Raw genomic sequence first — 15,962 nt, 5'->3', positions numbered from 1 at the left:
CTAATCTCATTCTGCTGTACTCATGCTTCATGCCTTACAGCAACACTGCTTCCCTAGCTGCATCCAAAGTGTCATGCCCAAGATAATGCCAGTTCTAAAAGCAAAAAACAAACCTTCCACCCATTTCAAAACTGAAATACTTGCTCAGGAGCAGCAACTGATATTAATCAGACTAGGACTCTGGACCAGAAAGAGATCAATTATATACCCAAATGGAGATATTGACATGAAGCTAGCCTGCAAATTCTGGCTGTGCAAGGTATGCTGGTAGACTGTTACCAGGTGTATTGCTGGTGTTGAATGCAAACCCCAGAGGGCTTCAGTGATTCCAGTCCTCGACTGGCTAGCAGTCATCTCCACACCAGCAAACGGACAGTCAGTTCTCTAAGGAAGCTCTACCTCTAAATGGGATTTCTCAAGACATTTGTTACATTTAGACTACTTTGAAAAGAGGATGGAGTTTTTTCAAGCTACCCTTCATATGATCTGACCTAATTAGAGTCCTTGCCTGTGACAGTTTAGCAAATACCTCCTTTTTCTTGATTAAATCTTTGGTACATATCAATCCAATATCCTATGTTTCTGCCTGGGTGTTTCCCTGCAGCGTACATGTTTTGTTGTGTGTCTGTAATTAAGACCCGTGCAGTCCAGGAAGAATCACATACTGTACAAGCTGCTGATGACAAGTGTATGACTTTTCTTAAATGCCACTTTACTATGACAAAATCAGATCGTGCATGCACTACAGATATGCCCATGCCATCCTGTTCTTATAGCAACAGAAGACTCGCTAATCCGCTAATCACCAATCACGTGTAAACCAGCTTTCATAGTAATAAAGCCTATTCTGTATTCAACGGAAGATACATCAGGGGAAAAAGTGCCTCCACTATTTAAACCTGTCTTCCACAACTTCACTTGCTAATTTTACTGAATTAATGCACTCTATAAAAGAAGGACATGGCTTTTTCCACCACCAACCACTCACCTGGCAATACATTCTTTAGATTCACTGTCATTTTTCAGCTTGTGATAAACCACTGCACCTACCGCCAGTGGCCCAGCATCACCACATAGAAAAGTAACTCTTCTGCCATTCAGATTGCGAAGGATTCTCTTCACATAATCAAGAGATCGCTGCAAATGGCTCTGGTTTTTTGTGACACGATACAGTTGGAGATATAAGAGGGCAATGCCTGGAAAAAAAACACATGAAGAAGAGAGACTCATTTACTTTTCCTTCTGAGTACATCATGCCCCCATCTTTAGTGCCTCTGAACTAGTAATTTAAATATGAAGAGGTATTTGGTCAGTTAAAGCATGTCAGCTAAGATCCTAGCTTACGCAAAAGGAAGGCATCAGTCTATCTTAATTACATTTCTATTTCAATTATGACAACCATATAAGCGTATTAGACTGAAGCCCAATGGTGGACTCACACTTTGCAGAGAATGAAGAACACTCATGAGACGAGCACTAAAGCTTGGTGAAGAAATCACCACAGGTGAAGAATTTTAGGCTAACAAGCATGCATACAACCAAGTACACTTGGTTTACAATACTCGTCTATCATACACAAGAAATGACTTATTTCCCATTTGATTTTTAAACGGGTCTTTTGATGAGTTCTTGGCTTCAACTTGCCAAGTTCTTTATAACCATTCTAAGTGTTTTGCAGTAAGATTATGAGCTTCTACAATTTAAGCTAGCTTGTAAAAACCATAAGGCAAACGCATGCTAGGAGAATGCTGGAAGGTTAAATCAAGCTTCACTCCATTATGCTCATTATACAAAACAAAACCCAACCCTACAAATGGCAATGATGTAGACTTAAGAAAGTGAAACAAATCCATCTCAGAAGATGTTTGTTGGCCAACTGCACATACACGTGCAGAAGCAAACAATTTACCTCTTGACCTCAAATTCCTCTTTCTTCTGAGCAGGCAGAGCATTCTTCTGTGCCATGACTAAAGTAGAGAGCAAGCCAGGCCCACTTAGCTCCACAGAAAGGCTTTCTGAGGAATATGAGAAGAATGGCACCACAAGAGTGGTGGTGCACCCTAACATGTTCTCCGTATCAGCCTTGAACAGGCTTTTACAGATGGCTCCAAGAGGTCTGTTGCAGAGCATGGTTAGGTCGATTCAGTGGCACAGAAGCTTGTGGGCTACTTATCGTCCCTGTCATCAAAGCAGCAACAAGAAAACATTGCCTCTGAGACTTGGTCTGTCTGGGATTTCTACAATTCTTTTTTATCTTGCAACAAACGTGCAGATACTTGGGTTTGATCAAGGGGTGATCAGAAGGTAGCCATGAGGCACAGCTCATCTAATCCTTCCTGGTGTAAAACCCTTGAAGCAGATCCTCCAAGACTTCTGGCATGTACAAACAGTACTCATATAAGCAAGATGGACTCTAATGTGGGCTTTAACAACACACACTTCAAGATTTTAAAGATGCTTTATAAAATACAAGCCAATGCTCAGGACTGTTCACTGCCAGCAAGGTTTGTCTAGACTTGGTACGTAACAAGCAGGACAGTTCTTTTCAGCACTGCTTTTACCTTCTGATTTGCACACTCAAGTAAAATGCTGCAAGAAGTTTGAGAGAAAGTATTTAAAAATCTAGATCATAAGTATTCTTATTCAGAGTTAACTCCACAGAAACCTTGAAAGAAGTTTACAGCTTGGAGTAGATGTTGGTTATCCTTCTACAGGATGGAAAAACACCATTCTCATTAGGCTGCGTTACTTGTTCATCTATCTTCTTGTTTCAGCTAATGATGGCTGTGTTACTTTTAGCTTATGACTCATTTTCAGCACGCTCTGCTTCATCGACTGTGACTCGTGTTGTCAGTCACGGTGTCAGAGCGCTGCTCCCCGGGAGCCGTTTTCTAATGTCGCTGCGAGAATGCCCACCCCTTGAGCTCCTCTGCGCTCGCTTAGCAGCCGCTCGCTTTTAGACCTTGAAACACATCTATCGCTTAAATCTGAGTTGTCCAAAACTTCCCCACCCACCCACCCACCGCACCATCTGTACTGAAATATCAAGAAGAAAGAAAGCGAAGAAATTTTACACTTCCACTGCCAGAACTGAAGCTAAGCACGGGCAAAGCCTGGAGATTTTTTCGAGGCTGCTCCCCCCTCCCTGACACAAGGATAACAAACCAGATCTCCTCATGGCACTTTTCAAACATGCTGTGCTAAAAGCAGAAGTATGTCTGAAGCGTGAGCTAGACAGAGCAGGAATAGAATATGTCATTGTAAGTAGCAAAGTGGCACTTAGGAGGCCAAGATGGAAAAGTGTTTTGGCAGCTTGAAGAGCAGTGTCTGTGTCAGGCTTGACAACTGCAGGCTCTGCCTAAAGGATCAGAGGGCTCATTCACACTTGGGCAGCATCAGTAATGCTGATGCAAAGCTCCAGGAACGATAGTGCCTAGTGATAACCAGCACATGCCTGTTTATCTTCATATACATCACAAATCTTGCAACTCTACCTCCATACTCCTCCTCCTCGCACGCTCATTTTGCCATTTTTGAACAGACACAACAAGCAGAGCCAAACTATCCACCTGCAGATTTTAAGGCTCCTGGGCACAGAGCAACCTCTCCTCAATGATTAGAAGATGCCATTACCATTAGAAAACCGCTAACTTACTGTAAGTCAGTTGAACAAAAAAAGGTGAAAATAACAAATTTTAAGAAAACCTTAAAAAAAAAGAGAGAGATGTAACTCAAAAGAAGAAGCAGCCTTAAAAAATCCACTCCTTTTGCAGGATAAAGATCTCAATATACAAAAGCTTATTATCCCTCTGTAACGAGATCCTTTGTCCACTGAAGTCAGTGAAAGTCATTCCCAGACAACAGTGACCAAGGTTCCAGAGTCAAAACAACTCATATAAATGACTGTATCACAGTACTTCTGCTGCTCCTATGAGAATATCTGAAGCTCCTTCAGTGAAAACACTCAACCATACCATTTAAGAAACATTCACATTCTAGCTTTCTCACCAGTCCAGCCAGTATAGGCAGAGCAGTCATGTGGATCTGCTGTCTTCAGCCCTTCCTCCATTTGCTGCAGAAGGTCCTTGATTTTTGTCTGGATCCGTTTTGTGAACTGAGTGCTGACCTGAAAGCAGGAAAGGAGAAAAGGGAGTGAGTCAGAAAAGGAACGAATCCAAGAAGCCAGCTGCTCCACTTCTTTGTTTGGGGGAAAAATACTGTATGCCGCACTCAGCAGTGTCAAGGAAACAGCTAAAGAAAAATAGATGCTCATATTTGAGACAGCCAAGGCAAAAGCAAACCATCATCTTAAATGATGTGCTTAATCACATCATCCATGATGTATTCACATTTTCTTTTTAAATCCAAGACCCTGTTTGATTTCCCAGTCTGCGATCACCACACAGGAGGCAAATCATCTATCTAAGAGCCATAAAATGCCCTTCCTCTTGCTCCTTGATCTCTCCTCTCACCAAAACACTATTAGGATTGGCATACTTTATCATGAGAGGAGGCTGTTAAAAGCAGCAAACTATTTAAGAATGACTACCTAAAAGAATAAGCTAGACACAAAGAAGATGGATAAACGCAGCTTGGCAGCTTCAGCTCATCCATTTTGCCTTCAGCATGAAGCTGAGGAAACAAACCTTTGATCTTATTCATTGCTTGCTTTTACTTTTGAGCAAGAAAAGTTTACAGATACTATATATGAAATATTACACAGGAGACTATATCTTTGCCACCATTTCCTCTCCCATTAAACCTAAGATACTTAACTGATTATTCCCTTAAGACTACGGGACATGGAAATAGTCAATTAACTAGAATTTATTGCTCTATTAACTACCACGGGAAAGCATATTCATGAAGTTCCTTCACAGGACGAGGTTACATTTGCAGTGGGAACATCCGGGAAAACACTCAAGAGTGTTTTATCATAAACATATATTATAAATTGTATGACTTACTGATAAACTTTTCCTATTAACTCAAATATATAGTTTTTAATAAGTAGAGCCTGAAAAAGAGAAAAAAACCCACCTCTCCCCTTCCTGGACTATAAGAAAAGCTTTATCATTATTGGATATTTGCATCATTCTGATGATGTACAAAAACTCCATGACTCCAAGAAATATTTCCTGAATTTGCTTTCTCTACCCTCTACAGAAAAACCTAAGCATACGATGACTGGCATTCATGTCTTAGTTATCCAGGCAGGAACAGGTAGAAGGAAACTTGCTAGCAACATGAAAGCCAGCAGAGCTCTCCCACCTCCCAAATTGAGTCACAACACAATGGTGTCAGCATCCAGAAAAATGGCATGATGCAGTTTGGCTACTTGTCAGCTCATGTTGAGCACACACTACTGCTTTCTGAACAGTGCTCCATCTCCATCCACCACTTGCTGCCTTGGTCTGCTCCCAAGCATCAGCTAGAATGAGTCAGATTTGTGAAGGCTTGGTTTAACATTCAGTCCATCTGCAGCTATGGTTTCTCACTAGAGAAGGAGAAGGTAGCTCATTAGGAAGTCATGTTCTTGTTCGATTACAACAGGTCCCAACAGGGAAGGGTTCAGTCAAAAGGCAGATCCCAAATGCTGCTGTACAACCAATTACTCAAAACACACCATGCTTCGCACTCTTGGAGTGCAACTGCAAATAGCAAGTAGTGAATTCAAACATCCACTTAACAGATTCAGAAATCAGAAAGATAACAGGGATCGTACAGGTCCTCTGAAACATTCAGAAATCTCTAGGGTCCAAATCCATGTTATGATGGTGAGATAGGAAGGGAGAGGGAAATTGTGCCGTTATAACTCACGTCACACACTTAACCCTCTCATCTGCCTTAGGGATGAGCAAGAGCTCCCTTAACCTTACCCAGTAACTCCAAAAGCAGGAAACAAACACGGTAAGTATCTGGCATGTGCTCTTTGGCCTTATTGTGGCATTAAGCACCTTTTTGTTAGGAAACCACACCGCGCACACACAACGTCATCCCCTCAAGCCTTTTAGCCAGCTCAGTGAAGTCTTAACACAGAGCAAAACCTCTCCCAAGCGCAGGGCATCTCTCCTCCCCCCGACAGCCATGCCAAGGCATATGGTGAAGCAGCGTGAGGAAATCAGCACTAATGCATCCGGGCACACTGCTCAGTTTATCCAACAAGCGTGAACAAAGGCTTCAGACGGGGTTTGTGTACCTACTGCACATCATGTGCAGGCTGGTTATCTTTTTGTTCTGACAACACACCTGCTGTTACTAAATCAGGTTATTTTTTTAAATCAAACTACTTAGAGGCAGAAGGAGAGGACTAGAACGTCGGGACACCTGGGTTCTGCTTTGAAACCACAGTCCCACAGAAGTAGTTTAGCTCAGGCTGGCACTTCCCTCTCTCTCAAACGGGATCTGTAACTTACCTATTTTGATTCAGCACTTGGAAAAGGAAAGATGAAAGGATTTTTTTTAATTACTTTATAATCGTTTATCAGCCCTAACAAAGCTACTCCCAAGCTCGTGCCAGTGTGAATAGATTACATGTGGCAGCAAAGTTTTCCCCAGCTACCTACTCCTCCACCACTGCTTGCATTTTTTATCTTTTCTTTTTGCTCTGAAGCTCTAACAACAGAGCACTGTCGCTGTTCATCTGGTAGGATTCCACTGTAAGCTTTTAACAGATGCTTACATGTCACAGAATAAATTAATTACACAAAGAAATGAATGTTGAAAGGTGGGTTTTTAAGACTTATAACAAGGAATCTTATGGCAGCATTACAGCTGAGCATGAAGTGCACTAGCTCGTGTTGAGCACAGATTGATTTTCACAAGGAGCATATTCGTTTCAGGAGGATGATTCCAGCTGGCATTCAGCCTTTTCTGCTGGTGACTCTCATTGGGAAAAACAAAAACCAGGATAGCTGGCCTCTGATATCCACTACGACATTTACTCCTGGCTCACAACAGACTGGGTGATAACAGAGGCAGAAGAGTATCTTTAACAAGTAGAAACATCTCTCTTCAGGAATTCAACTGCTGCGTTATTCCTCTGCTGCTGAAGGAAGAACAAACACTACCACCCCAACCACTGCTCACGTTTTAGATCAACAAAACACAAAAAATGAGCACTAATTCCCAATAATACCCAACACAACCCTGTGCCATGTTGTTTAAGGTAACAAGAAAGACTCGTTATCAGCATGAAACAAAAGTAGCACAGAAAAATACAAACACATTGGCATCGCAAATTAATTGTTTTGTGATTTATTTGAACCATATTGTTTCCATTGCAGTGAGGCAGCATGCAAACCTACATCCCAATGCAAAGCCTTCTGAAGCCAACAAAGAATGTAAGGAATGTAGGTATATAAAACACCACTCAGCTTTGGCACTAATGACACGGTGTCCAAATTTTGCCGTCCTTGTCGGCATTTATTACGTCCTTCCCCTATTTGCTTTCTTCGATTTGCAAAGTTCCTAAGAAGAACTTAAGTGATCTTTTTTGTAAACTCATCTCTAAAATTACACACACACCCATCATGATGCAAATAAAAATCCCCTAAAAAAAATTCATTTGCAGCTGACATTAGAATAACGTACCGATTCTTACTGAACCACCTCCCCATTACAATCACATCCAGTTTTGCAGCTGCAATTTTACAAGCAAGCAGCACCAAGAGCAGATGAGGCAACACACAGCTGCAATGTATGCAGCTTGTACTACAATTTCAGGAAGGGAAGAGGAGCATGGAACTTAAAAGTCTCACAAGTTTTAAAAGCACGCACATTTGGACTAGATATCACACTGCTTACATTAAGTCTGACAGTGCAGCTGTGAGAACTCACGGCACTCCTTTTGTGCACAGAAGTAAGTAATACTCCGGTCTGACAGATGCAGGGTGAGTTATTTCGTTTGCTTTTTTCAAAGACACTTTTAGATCCTGATGTATTTTTCAAAAACACCTCTCAGCATTTATTTGCATTGTGCCACATCTATGCCAAGTAACTCGTGCAGACTCATGGCAAGACACAGAACTGAGCTCAGCTTCCTAACGAGTTGCCAATACATGTCTTTCTTACCACCACTGGCTCCCAAAAACACTGCTTTTCTACTAATATATATATTTTTTATCATTAGCTGTTTCATTTTGCTCGGTTACCTTTTGTAGGACTGATGCTATGTGCAAAAGTAGACTGATGAAGGAGGTGACTGATCACATAGGAGAAGCGAGATGGTCTCAGGAGAAGAAAAGATTGTCTACACGTAGGGTGCTACCTCCTGAACAAGCAAAACACTCCTGGCTAACCTGATTCAAACGGAGATGAAACAGAAGAGGTATTTCAGAGAGAAGTGACGTTAATGTTGTGATGTGTAGAACTGGAGACAAAATGGTGCTGGGCTGTCTTTCAGGCGAGGAGCATTTCACAAAGAAGAAAAAAAAAAAAGCTTAAGCTGACGCTGCAGCAAGGATTCACTCAAAAACCAAACTGATGCAGAAGACTACACAAGGGGCACGACAGGCACTGATAAGGGAGAGCAGGGGAAAAAAATAAAAAGACAGAGCAGTACTGAAATGTGAAATCCTGGCATTGCTGAAATCAACGGGAACTTTGCCACTGCCTGAAAGGGAGCCAGGTTTCGCATGCTGTGTGCTGGAGCACACGTTTCTTGACGTGGGATGAGATCTCATGCTCACCTCCACAGGGCTCCTGCAAGAGCAACCCCGAAGGAATGGCAGCAGGATCCCACGTTCAGCTGGGGAGTGGCCTGCCTTTTTGCACAGAAAACCAAGTTTTGCTTTCTTTTTAATCTAAAACAAGCAACTGCTAGAGTTCCGAGAGCAACTCTTCTTCTCTGAAAATACCAGATATTAAGAATTCTCCTCATCCAATCCCTGAAACAGTTAAGCACACTCTCTGCTGTTTCTCAATTAGGTTCTTCCAGAAATAAATGCCAGTTCTGCAAAACCACATGCTGAAAAATTATTTGAAATGCTGCTGTCTGTAGAACACATTGCTCTGTTTTTCAGTGATCTGGCATTTAGTTCCATAAATGTGGTAGTAAGAAAAGAAATAAAAAAGAAAAAAAGAAAAAAGGAAAAAATAGGGGGGTGGAGAAAGAGAAAAACAATAGCTGTAGGCAAATGACTACAAGTGCCAGTTTAGGAATAAGCTTTAAATGCATTTACCACCCTACCTCTAAGAAGAACAGAATGAAAAGCAGCAATCCATTCAAGTTACACAAGGAATTGTTTAAAGCATGTGAGAAATAATGAGACCATGCCTCTAAAAAATGCACCTGCATGTAAAATGAGCTATTTAATTGGTGATAGATGGGGAAAAAATAAGCCTAAAACTTCAGATCATCACAATGAGTCATAAAAGAAAGCTTCAGTTTATTGCAAAAAAAAAAAAAAAAAAAGACTGCAAGATATGGTGCAACATCATCCCATGTTCTGAGAAGTGGAGGGTGATAAAGCAAAAGAGCACTACTGAAAAGCACTGGTCCACCAGGTAGCCTAATTGCAGTGTGTTACTTCTTGAAAGGCAAGGAGATCAAAAACTATTGTGAGATTGCGAGTAGGATTTACATTCACTACACAGACGTCTCCACCCTCACTGGGACATTTTTAGGTGGTCCACAAGCCAGAAAAAAGCTAAAACCTCTCCCAATACTGTCTAAATTATTTTGATGCATAGACAGCACGTAGATTCCACATAATGAACCTGACAGTACATCAATGTTGTGTGGTCAGAACCAAATACTGTATATATTAAAGTTCCATTTATCTTCACAAACATACACAAAAGGGTACCTATTATTACACTTGCTTGTGCAACTAGCCAGAGTAACAGCTCATTAACTAACAGGTCTGCGAGATAAAACTAGAAACTGGTGAAGACTGGATAGATGTGAGACAACTTCATCAGATGTTTTTGAGGTAGTGATGCACAATGCAGTGCAGTAAAAGGGATTCTCAGGCTGAATTTTGACCAAGAGTCCCAAGAAGAAAAGCAAACTTTCCTTAAACAGGAATGTGATTCTTATGTGATTAATGTATATATTAAAATATATATTTGTAGTCTGTATTAAAACAGCACATACCTGACATGGGATGCCAGAAAATGGTGAAAAGAGTAGCAATCTCAGGAAATGCAGATCCCACAACAAAAAGGTGGGAAGAAACATTTATTGGCTCTAGAGGCTTGATTTTGCCTCCATTGCAACAAATATTATGATTCCCGTTAGTGTGAGGTTGCAGAATCAGTCCCACAACAGAAAGAGCTTGGTGCTCTCAGCGTGACAACTGAAAGGCCCACTGAGGCATTCCAACAAATACAAAGAGTGGTGTAGACTTTTGTTTTTATTGGAAATTTTACAAGAGGATGGAGACTGAAAAGCCAGAGAAATGAGTTACCAGAACAGGTTATTGAGAAAACACCAGGAAACTGAGCACCACTCAATCACCCAAAAGATAACCTAAGGAAATATTCCTCATCCCATTAAGTGATAGCTTTTCCCAGAAAGCATGATGAGCTTTAAAACAGGTTCCCTGCAAAACCTCATTGTGTACATTTGTCAAAACACACAACCTTCTACTAATATTCTTACACCTTATGACAAGTCAGAGAAAAGCTTATTAAGAAAGAATTGGCCTAAAAAGGAGTTACTGTTTGGGCTTCCTAGTGACCTAGCATAAAGTTTGAATGAAATTTCAGTGCTGTCCAAGACTACCCATGTGATTCCACAACAAATCCAGACAATTTTCAATTGAGGACAATGATGTGATAACGTCTTGATGTCAGGGGTGCTCTTCTTGTACTTAACATGGAATCTGTACCAGGTTGCCTGGGCAGTGGTTTGCTTCCACCTTCCCCTGGGTGACCAGGTAAGACAGCCTGCAGGCAGACTGAAGGTGGCTCCCAAACTGCATCTGACCAGGCCAGGGACATAGGCACAGAGCTGTGCTAGCTCAGAGGATGGTGCATAATCTGAGGCTGATGCTGGTGGGCCACCCAAGGAGCCAGGACAGACCTGTTCTCAAACAAGCCATCAGCACCCCTCGCCAGTGAGCCTTCCCCACTGTTCCCCTTCCCAGGAAACCCAAAACAGTTTAGAAGCCCTCTGCTACAAGAAAAGTTTTGATAAATGGCTTCTGAGTCAGGACAACTGGCCACCAGCCCTGCTTTGTACAAGCCTGTTCAGATCTTCCCATCCTCAGTCCCCAACCTGCAGCTAAAGGGCGACACAACGCCCACAAGTCTTGACATTAACTGAAGGTGAAGGTTGCTTCTGCTCCAGTTCAGCTGGGAAGGGAAAGCAAAGCACAATGCTGCTCACAAGAATTATTCTTTGGGTTCCAAACTGCAGGGACCCATACTCTAATGTTGTAGTATTATAACACCCTGTAATTAAGAACAGGTGGGTTTATAACTGGAGTTACCTATGACACAGGGAAAATATCAGAACATCTGCTTTTCAAATATTAATACCTTCCCCAATAAGCAGTTACAGCACATTAAACATTAAATGAAACTTAAAAGACAAACTGATTTTCCCCATGAAGTAGGGAATATGCTTTGTTCTGAGTTTATGGGTATTTATTTCTCTACCCCCCAGGACTATTTACATTATTTTGTTTTTAAACTTTTGGACCACTCTGACATCTGTATGTACTTCTCCAGGCTAAAGTATCACTATGGGGTCCATATCAAAATAAAAAGAGTCACGGGATATACGTGTATTTAATTGAAAGAGTCATTATTACTGCAACTATTCTTAAGATGGCAAATCAGCAGGCCAAAGTCTTGGTTACTCTTCTGCTGTTCCCATACACTCCGGCTTCCTGCACCATACCTTATGCATACAAGCAGCATGCACACACCTTCATATGCAGCACTCTGTCCCAATTGTCTCACATTTCAGACAATAATTTGAAGAGCTTCTTGTCCTTTTATTTTATTTAGAATTTTAGATGGCAACCATGGCAGCTTATGAAATCAAATGGAGGGATTAATAATGCATTGCCTTCCATGACAACAGCAGAACCCCATATACTTCTGGCTGTCATTACGTGAGTCACTCAATTCTCACCATCACACAGAGCAGCAGATGGGAGGAAAAAAAAAGACGCAATGCACTGAGGGCTTCTGACAGCCACTTTAATTTTTAAGAAACCTGTGCTACTGTGTGGAGCAGTTTACACAACACACTCCCCACCCTGTGTGAAGTCCTTTTACCTTCACAGGGGCTTTAGGCAGGCTAAGATGTTTCTCTGACAGCATTGGAGCCTGTTAAATGAAAAAAAAAAAAAAAACAAAGAAAAAAAAACACAAAGCAAAGCAAAACAAAACAAAACAGAGCACCTTAAAATACTCATGAAGAAGTCTCAAAAAAGTCAGGATAGCATTAGGACTGACAATATGTGAACGCTGCCAACAGTACAACTACACATGAATATACTCATAGCCATGATCTAACTCTGTAATACGTAGGACAATTCCTCATATTCTGCAGATGCAGAAAGAAAACGTAGGCACAGATCTGCCTTCTCCAGTGAAACGTACAGTTGAAAAAAATCAGAGTAAGCCTACTGAAAGTTGCTGTAGTTATGTTGCTTTATTGCAGTATAGAAGATGACTTGTGTGAAGCTCCTGTGGAAAAAAAACCTTTGAACATAGCAAAGCCCCCCCCCTAACCTTCACACTTCAACTCATCATCATACGTGCTTGTTTTTTTTATGCACACCAACCCAGATACAAATAAATAAAGAACCCATAACTGTCTTTCGGGAAAAAAAAAGTTTTAGATCAACACTGAGCATGCTACCTGGGATTTCTGTAAAAACAATTCAGATTTTACTTCCGCACCTACCCTTGCTTTTAAACCTTATCAAGTGCCAAGTTCTACTTTTGACAGCTGCAGTGAGGTCTAACAGACCCCCAAAGCGATCCTTTTTGTGAACTTAGCTTAGCCACACACAACTTTATCAACTTCAGTCCCTACTCCTTCAGAGACCTTTAATTCCTCGCCCTGACCCCGAGCTAGGTGTCCTGCTCATTCGTACGACGATCAGGAGCACTACACCACTACCTGATGGCTACTCTGACAGCTGTGCATCACCACGGATTTCCAAGCTGCAAGACAGTCAAGGTAATTGCTTATCATCACAAGCAGGAAACACAGAGGTGGGATGAAAGGCTTGTGTTTAACCAAGTGAGCGAGAAAAGTTGATTTCGCACGCAGCCCATGTGCACGTCTAGCAGTGTCACCATGCAGTGTTTCCACTGGAAGGATGATGCAGCACAGAGCGGCGCTGAAAGAAAAGGCAGGTCGGGGTTACACAGACAGAAGATCCGTGCTCTGGCTTTCCTTCTCCAGCTCGAGCCAACCTGTGTGATGACAGGCCAGCACAGCTTTGTGCTTAGCTACATGGACAACAGCTCCCAGGCAGTGCCTGGTGTCAAGGAGAAGAGCAGAACGGGACGGCTGCCACCACAAAGACCCTCTGCTGGCTTGAGCCGGCTGCCGACACACCCCGAGCACCCTGCCGTTCCCAAAAGCACTCCAGGCGCGTATTCAGGTAAACACACGCCTTGGAGCCGTGCTGCCGCCACCCACCCGCGGGGAAATCCCTAAATCCGCCGTTCCTCCGGCTGGCAGAGCTGGGGGCAGCCCCGCCGCCCCTCCCGAAGCCTCACCTTGCCGTCGGTGCCGAAGGGCAGGGGCTCGTCCCCCGGCGGCGCCTTGTCCCGCGGGGCGCCCTCCGCCGCCTGCGGCTGGTAGTCGGCGTAGGGGTTGGCGAAAGCCCGCTCCTCCATCTCCGCCTCGCCGCCCAGCTGCAGCTTCAGCCGCTTGGACATGCTCTCTCCCATCTCAGCCCGCCCGGGCTCCTCATCGTCCCCCGCCGGGGGCGTCAGGCCCTGGGGCTGCGGAGCGGGTCTCCCTCCGGCTCCGGCCGGCCGGCCCCCGGCCGCGGCTCATGTCAGAGCAGCAGCAGGACGAGGGGGAAGGCCGGCCCCAGGAGCAGGCAGCACGCCAGCACCGCCCTCGCCCGCCTCATCCGCACCCTCCGAGCCCCGGCCCCGGGAGGAGGAAGAGGAGGAGGAGGAAGAGGAGGAGGAGGAGAAAGAGGCCGTCTCCTTCCCTCGTCCCGCCCTCGGCTCACCACGTCCCTGTCGCTGTGGTGACCGAGCACACCGCCATGCCTGCAGCAGGCACCTCCCCGAGGCCAGGCCGTGTTCAAAACAAAACAAAACAAAACAAAACAAAGCAAGTCCGTGTTCAAAACAAAACACTAAATAAATAATAAAATAAAATGAAAACGCCCAAGGGGGCGCGCTCCGTTGCTTGGTTTGCCCCCAGCCCCGGCGGTTCTCCACAGGCCTCCCCAGGAGAGCTCGCTGTCCCATTAAATATTTACTCTGAACCATGCCATGGCGTTTGTGCAATTGTAGCTCAGCCAGACAGTAAACTATTAATTCAAGATCTGGACACTGCAGATTTATTGATCCTTAGTGTTATGCACTGAGTAATTCTATTGCTATCAAACTACATATTAAGTGTGTAAGATTAAGTGTAGGTGAAGCCTGTCTCAGCATTGGCTTCAACTTAGAGTTGTTTATATAGATATAGATGTGAACAGAAGGAACGTATCCATTGTCTTGTGGCAAGATACATATTTTAAGAATTACTTTATTCATTTTATTTATTCTTAGAAATTGAACTGATGACAAAGCAAAAATTCTAAATAGCTTGTCTTACCCTGTAAGTGAAAGTAACCATCAACTCAAAAATTATACAATCATCTATAAAATATCCTGTTCTGTAACCATTAAAAAAATCACTCTATGTTTTCCTCTATTATGCATTCCTGTTTCCTCTATTTATTTCCTCTATTTATATTTATATTTATGTATTTATCTATTTATATTTATGTATTTCCTCTATGTATATTTATGTATTTCCTCTATTTATGTATTTCTGTAGATATTTTGTTAGGCAAAGAGCGTGGTTTCATCTTAAATGGTGTCCTGCTCTCAGAGAAGACCAGCTGTGTCAGTGCAAGCTAGTACGTTCCTGTTACTGAGATTAGAATTGAGCTTTTAGTACAGATGTGTGTGGCTTCTACTTTCTTACACATTCCACAAAAGATGGGAATGTAAAGGCCAAATCATGCCAGCTGGTATCTGCTCAGAGCCTGCAGATGAGAAGTGAAGGATGCTCCACAGCACTGAACAAGAGCAGGTTCGCTGCTTCAACACCCTGTTGTGCCTGTGGACCTGAGATTTCTGAGGAACTTCTCTATCCATGCTCACCATTATTTGAATTTGTTGTAACGTTATTGTTTGTTTAGTCTTAAGTGTACAAGACCTTCTTTTGTTCTTAGCAGGTGGGGTATAGTTCAAAAGACTTATTTTTTTTCTTTTCAATTGGTGATTTTGATTTTTCCTTTCCTTTTTCTTTTTTTTTTTTTTTTTTTTTTTTATAACCTTGATGCATAGAGAGCTCCACCACCTGAGTAGGAATCATGGATGAAGGCGGAAGAAAAAGGCTGGACATGTTTTAAGCAAGAATACATTCACATCTCTCATCTGTAGCAGTAAGGAGCAAGAGGTCTTGCCTACTGAAATCATTATTTCATGGTTACTTCCATCCAGAACACATCTCAGTGCTACTGAAAGCAGTGTACCCTCGTCCCTTCTTCCCACTCGTGATATGCACTCCTGTAATCTGCCGTCTGCAGCCTTGGCAAACATGCAGCCCTGCAGCAAGCTGTTCTAGCTCAACAATGTCCTTTTCCTTTCTGTCATGTAGGTAAAATTGCAATGAATGTTTTACTAAGGCCTGATCGCTGCTTCAATATCAGTTTCTTCATGTATATCCTTAAAAGTTTTACTTAACAGATAATTGGGCTAATCATTCTTTACACAGGAGGAATTCACAAGACCCTCTCTTTTAATTCTTC

General features: G+C 42.7%; 1 protein-coding gene across 1 annotated transcript in view; it reads right to left on the bottom strand.

Moving 5' to 3' along the window:
* LANCL2 (LanC like glutathione S-transferase 2) overlaps positions 1–14,301 on the bottom strand; it is a 31,189-nt gene extending 16,888 nt beyond the window's left edge. Inside the window, exons 1-3 of the mRNA XM_035552484.1 lie at positions 13,696–14,301; positions 4,009–4,126; positions 989–1,196 (exon numbers count right to left, since the gene is read on the bottom strand). Coding sequence (XP_035408377.1) covers positions 989–1,196; positions 4,009–4,126; positions 13,696–13,869 — 500 coding nt within the window. The 5' untranslated portion in view covers positions 13,870–14,301. The remainder of the gene's footprint in view (positions 1–988; positions 1,197–4,008; positions 4,127–13,695) is intronic.
* Between the last annotated feature and the right edge of the window lie 1,661 nt (positions 14,302–15,962).

The sequence above is a fragment of the Cygnus atratus genome, chromosome 2 (assembly GCF_013377495.2).
Source record: "Cygnus atratus isolate AKBS03 ecotype Queensland, Australia chromosome 2, CAtr_DNAZoo_HiC_assembly, whole genome shotgun sequence".
NCBI classification, from domain to species: domain Eukaryota; kingdom Metazoa; phylum Chordata; class Aves; order Anseriformes; family Anatidae; genus Cygnus; species Cygnus atratus.
This window is presented reverse-complemented; position numbering and strand designations above follow the sequence as displayed.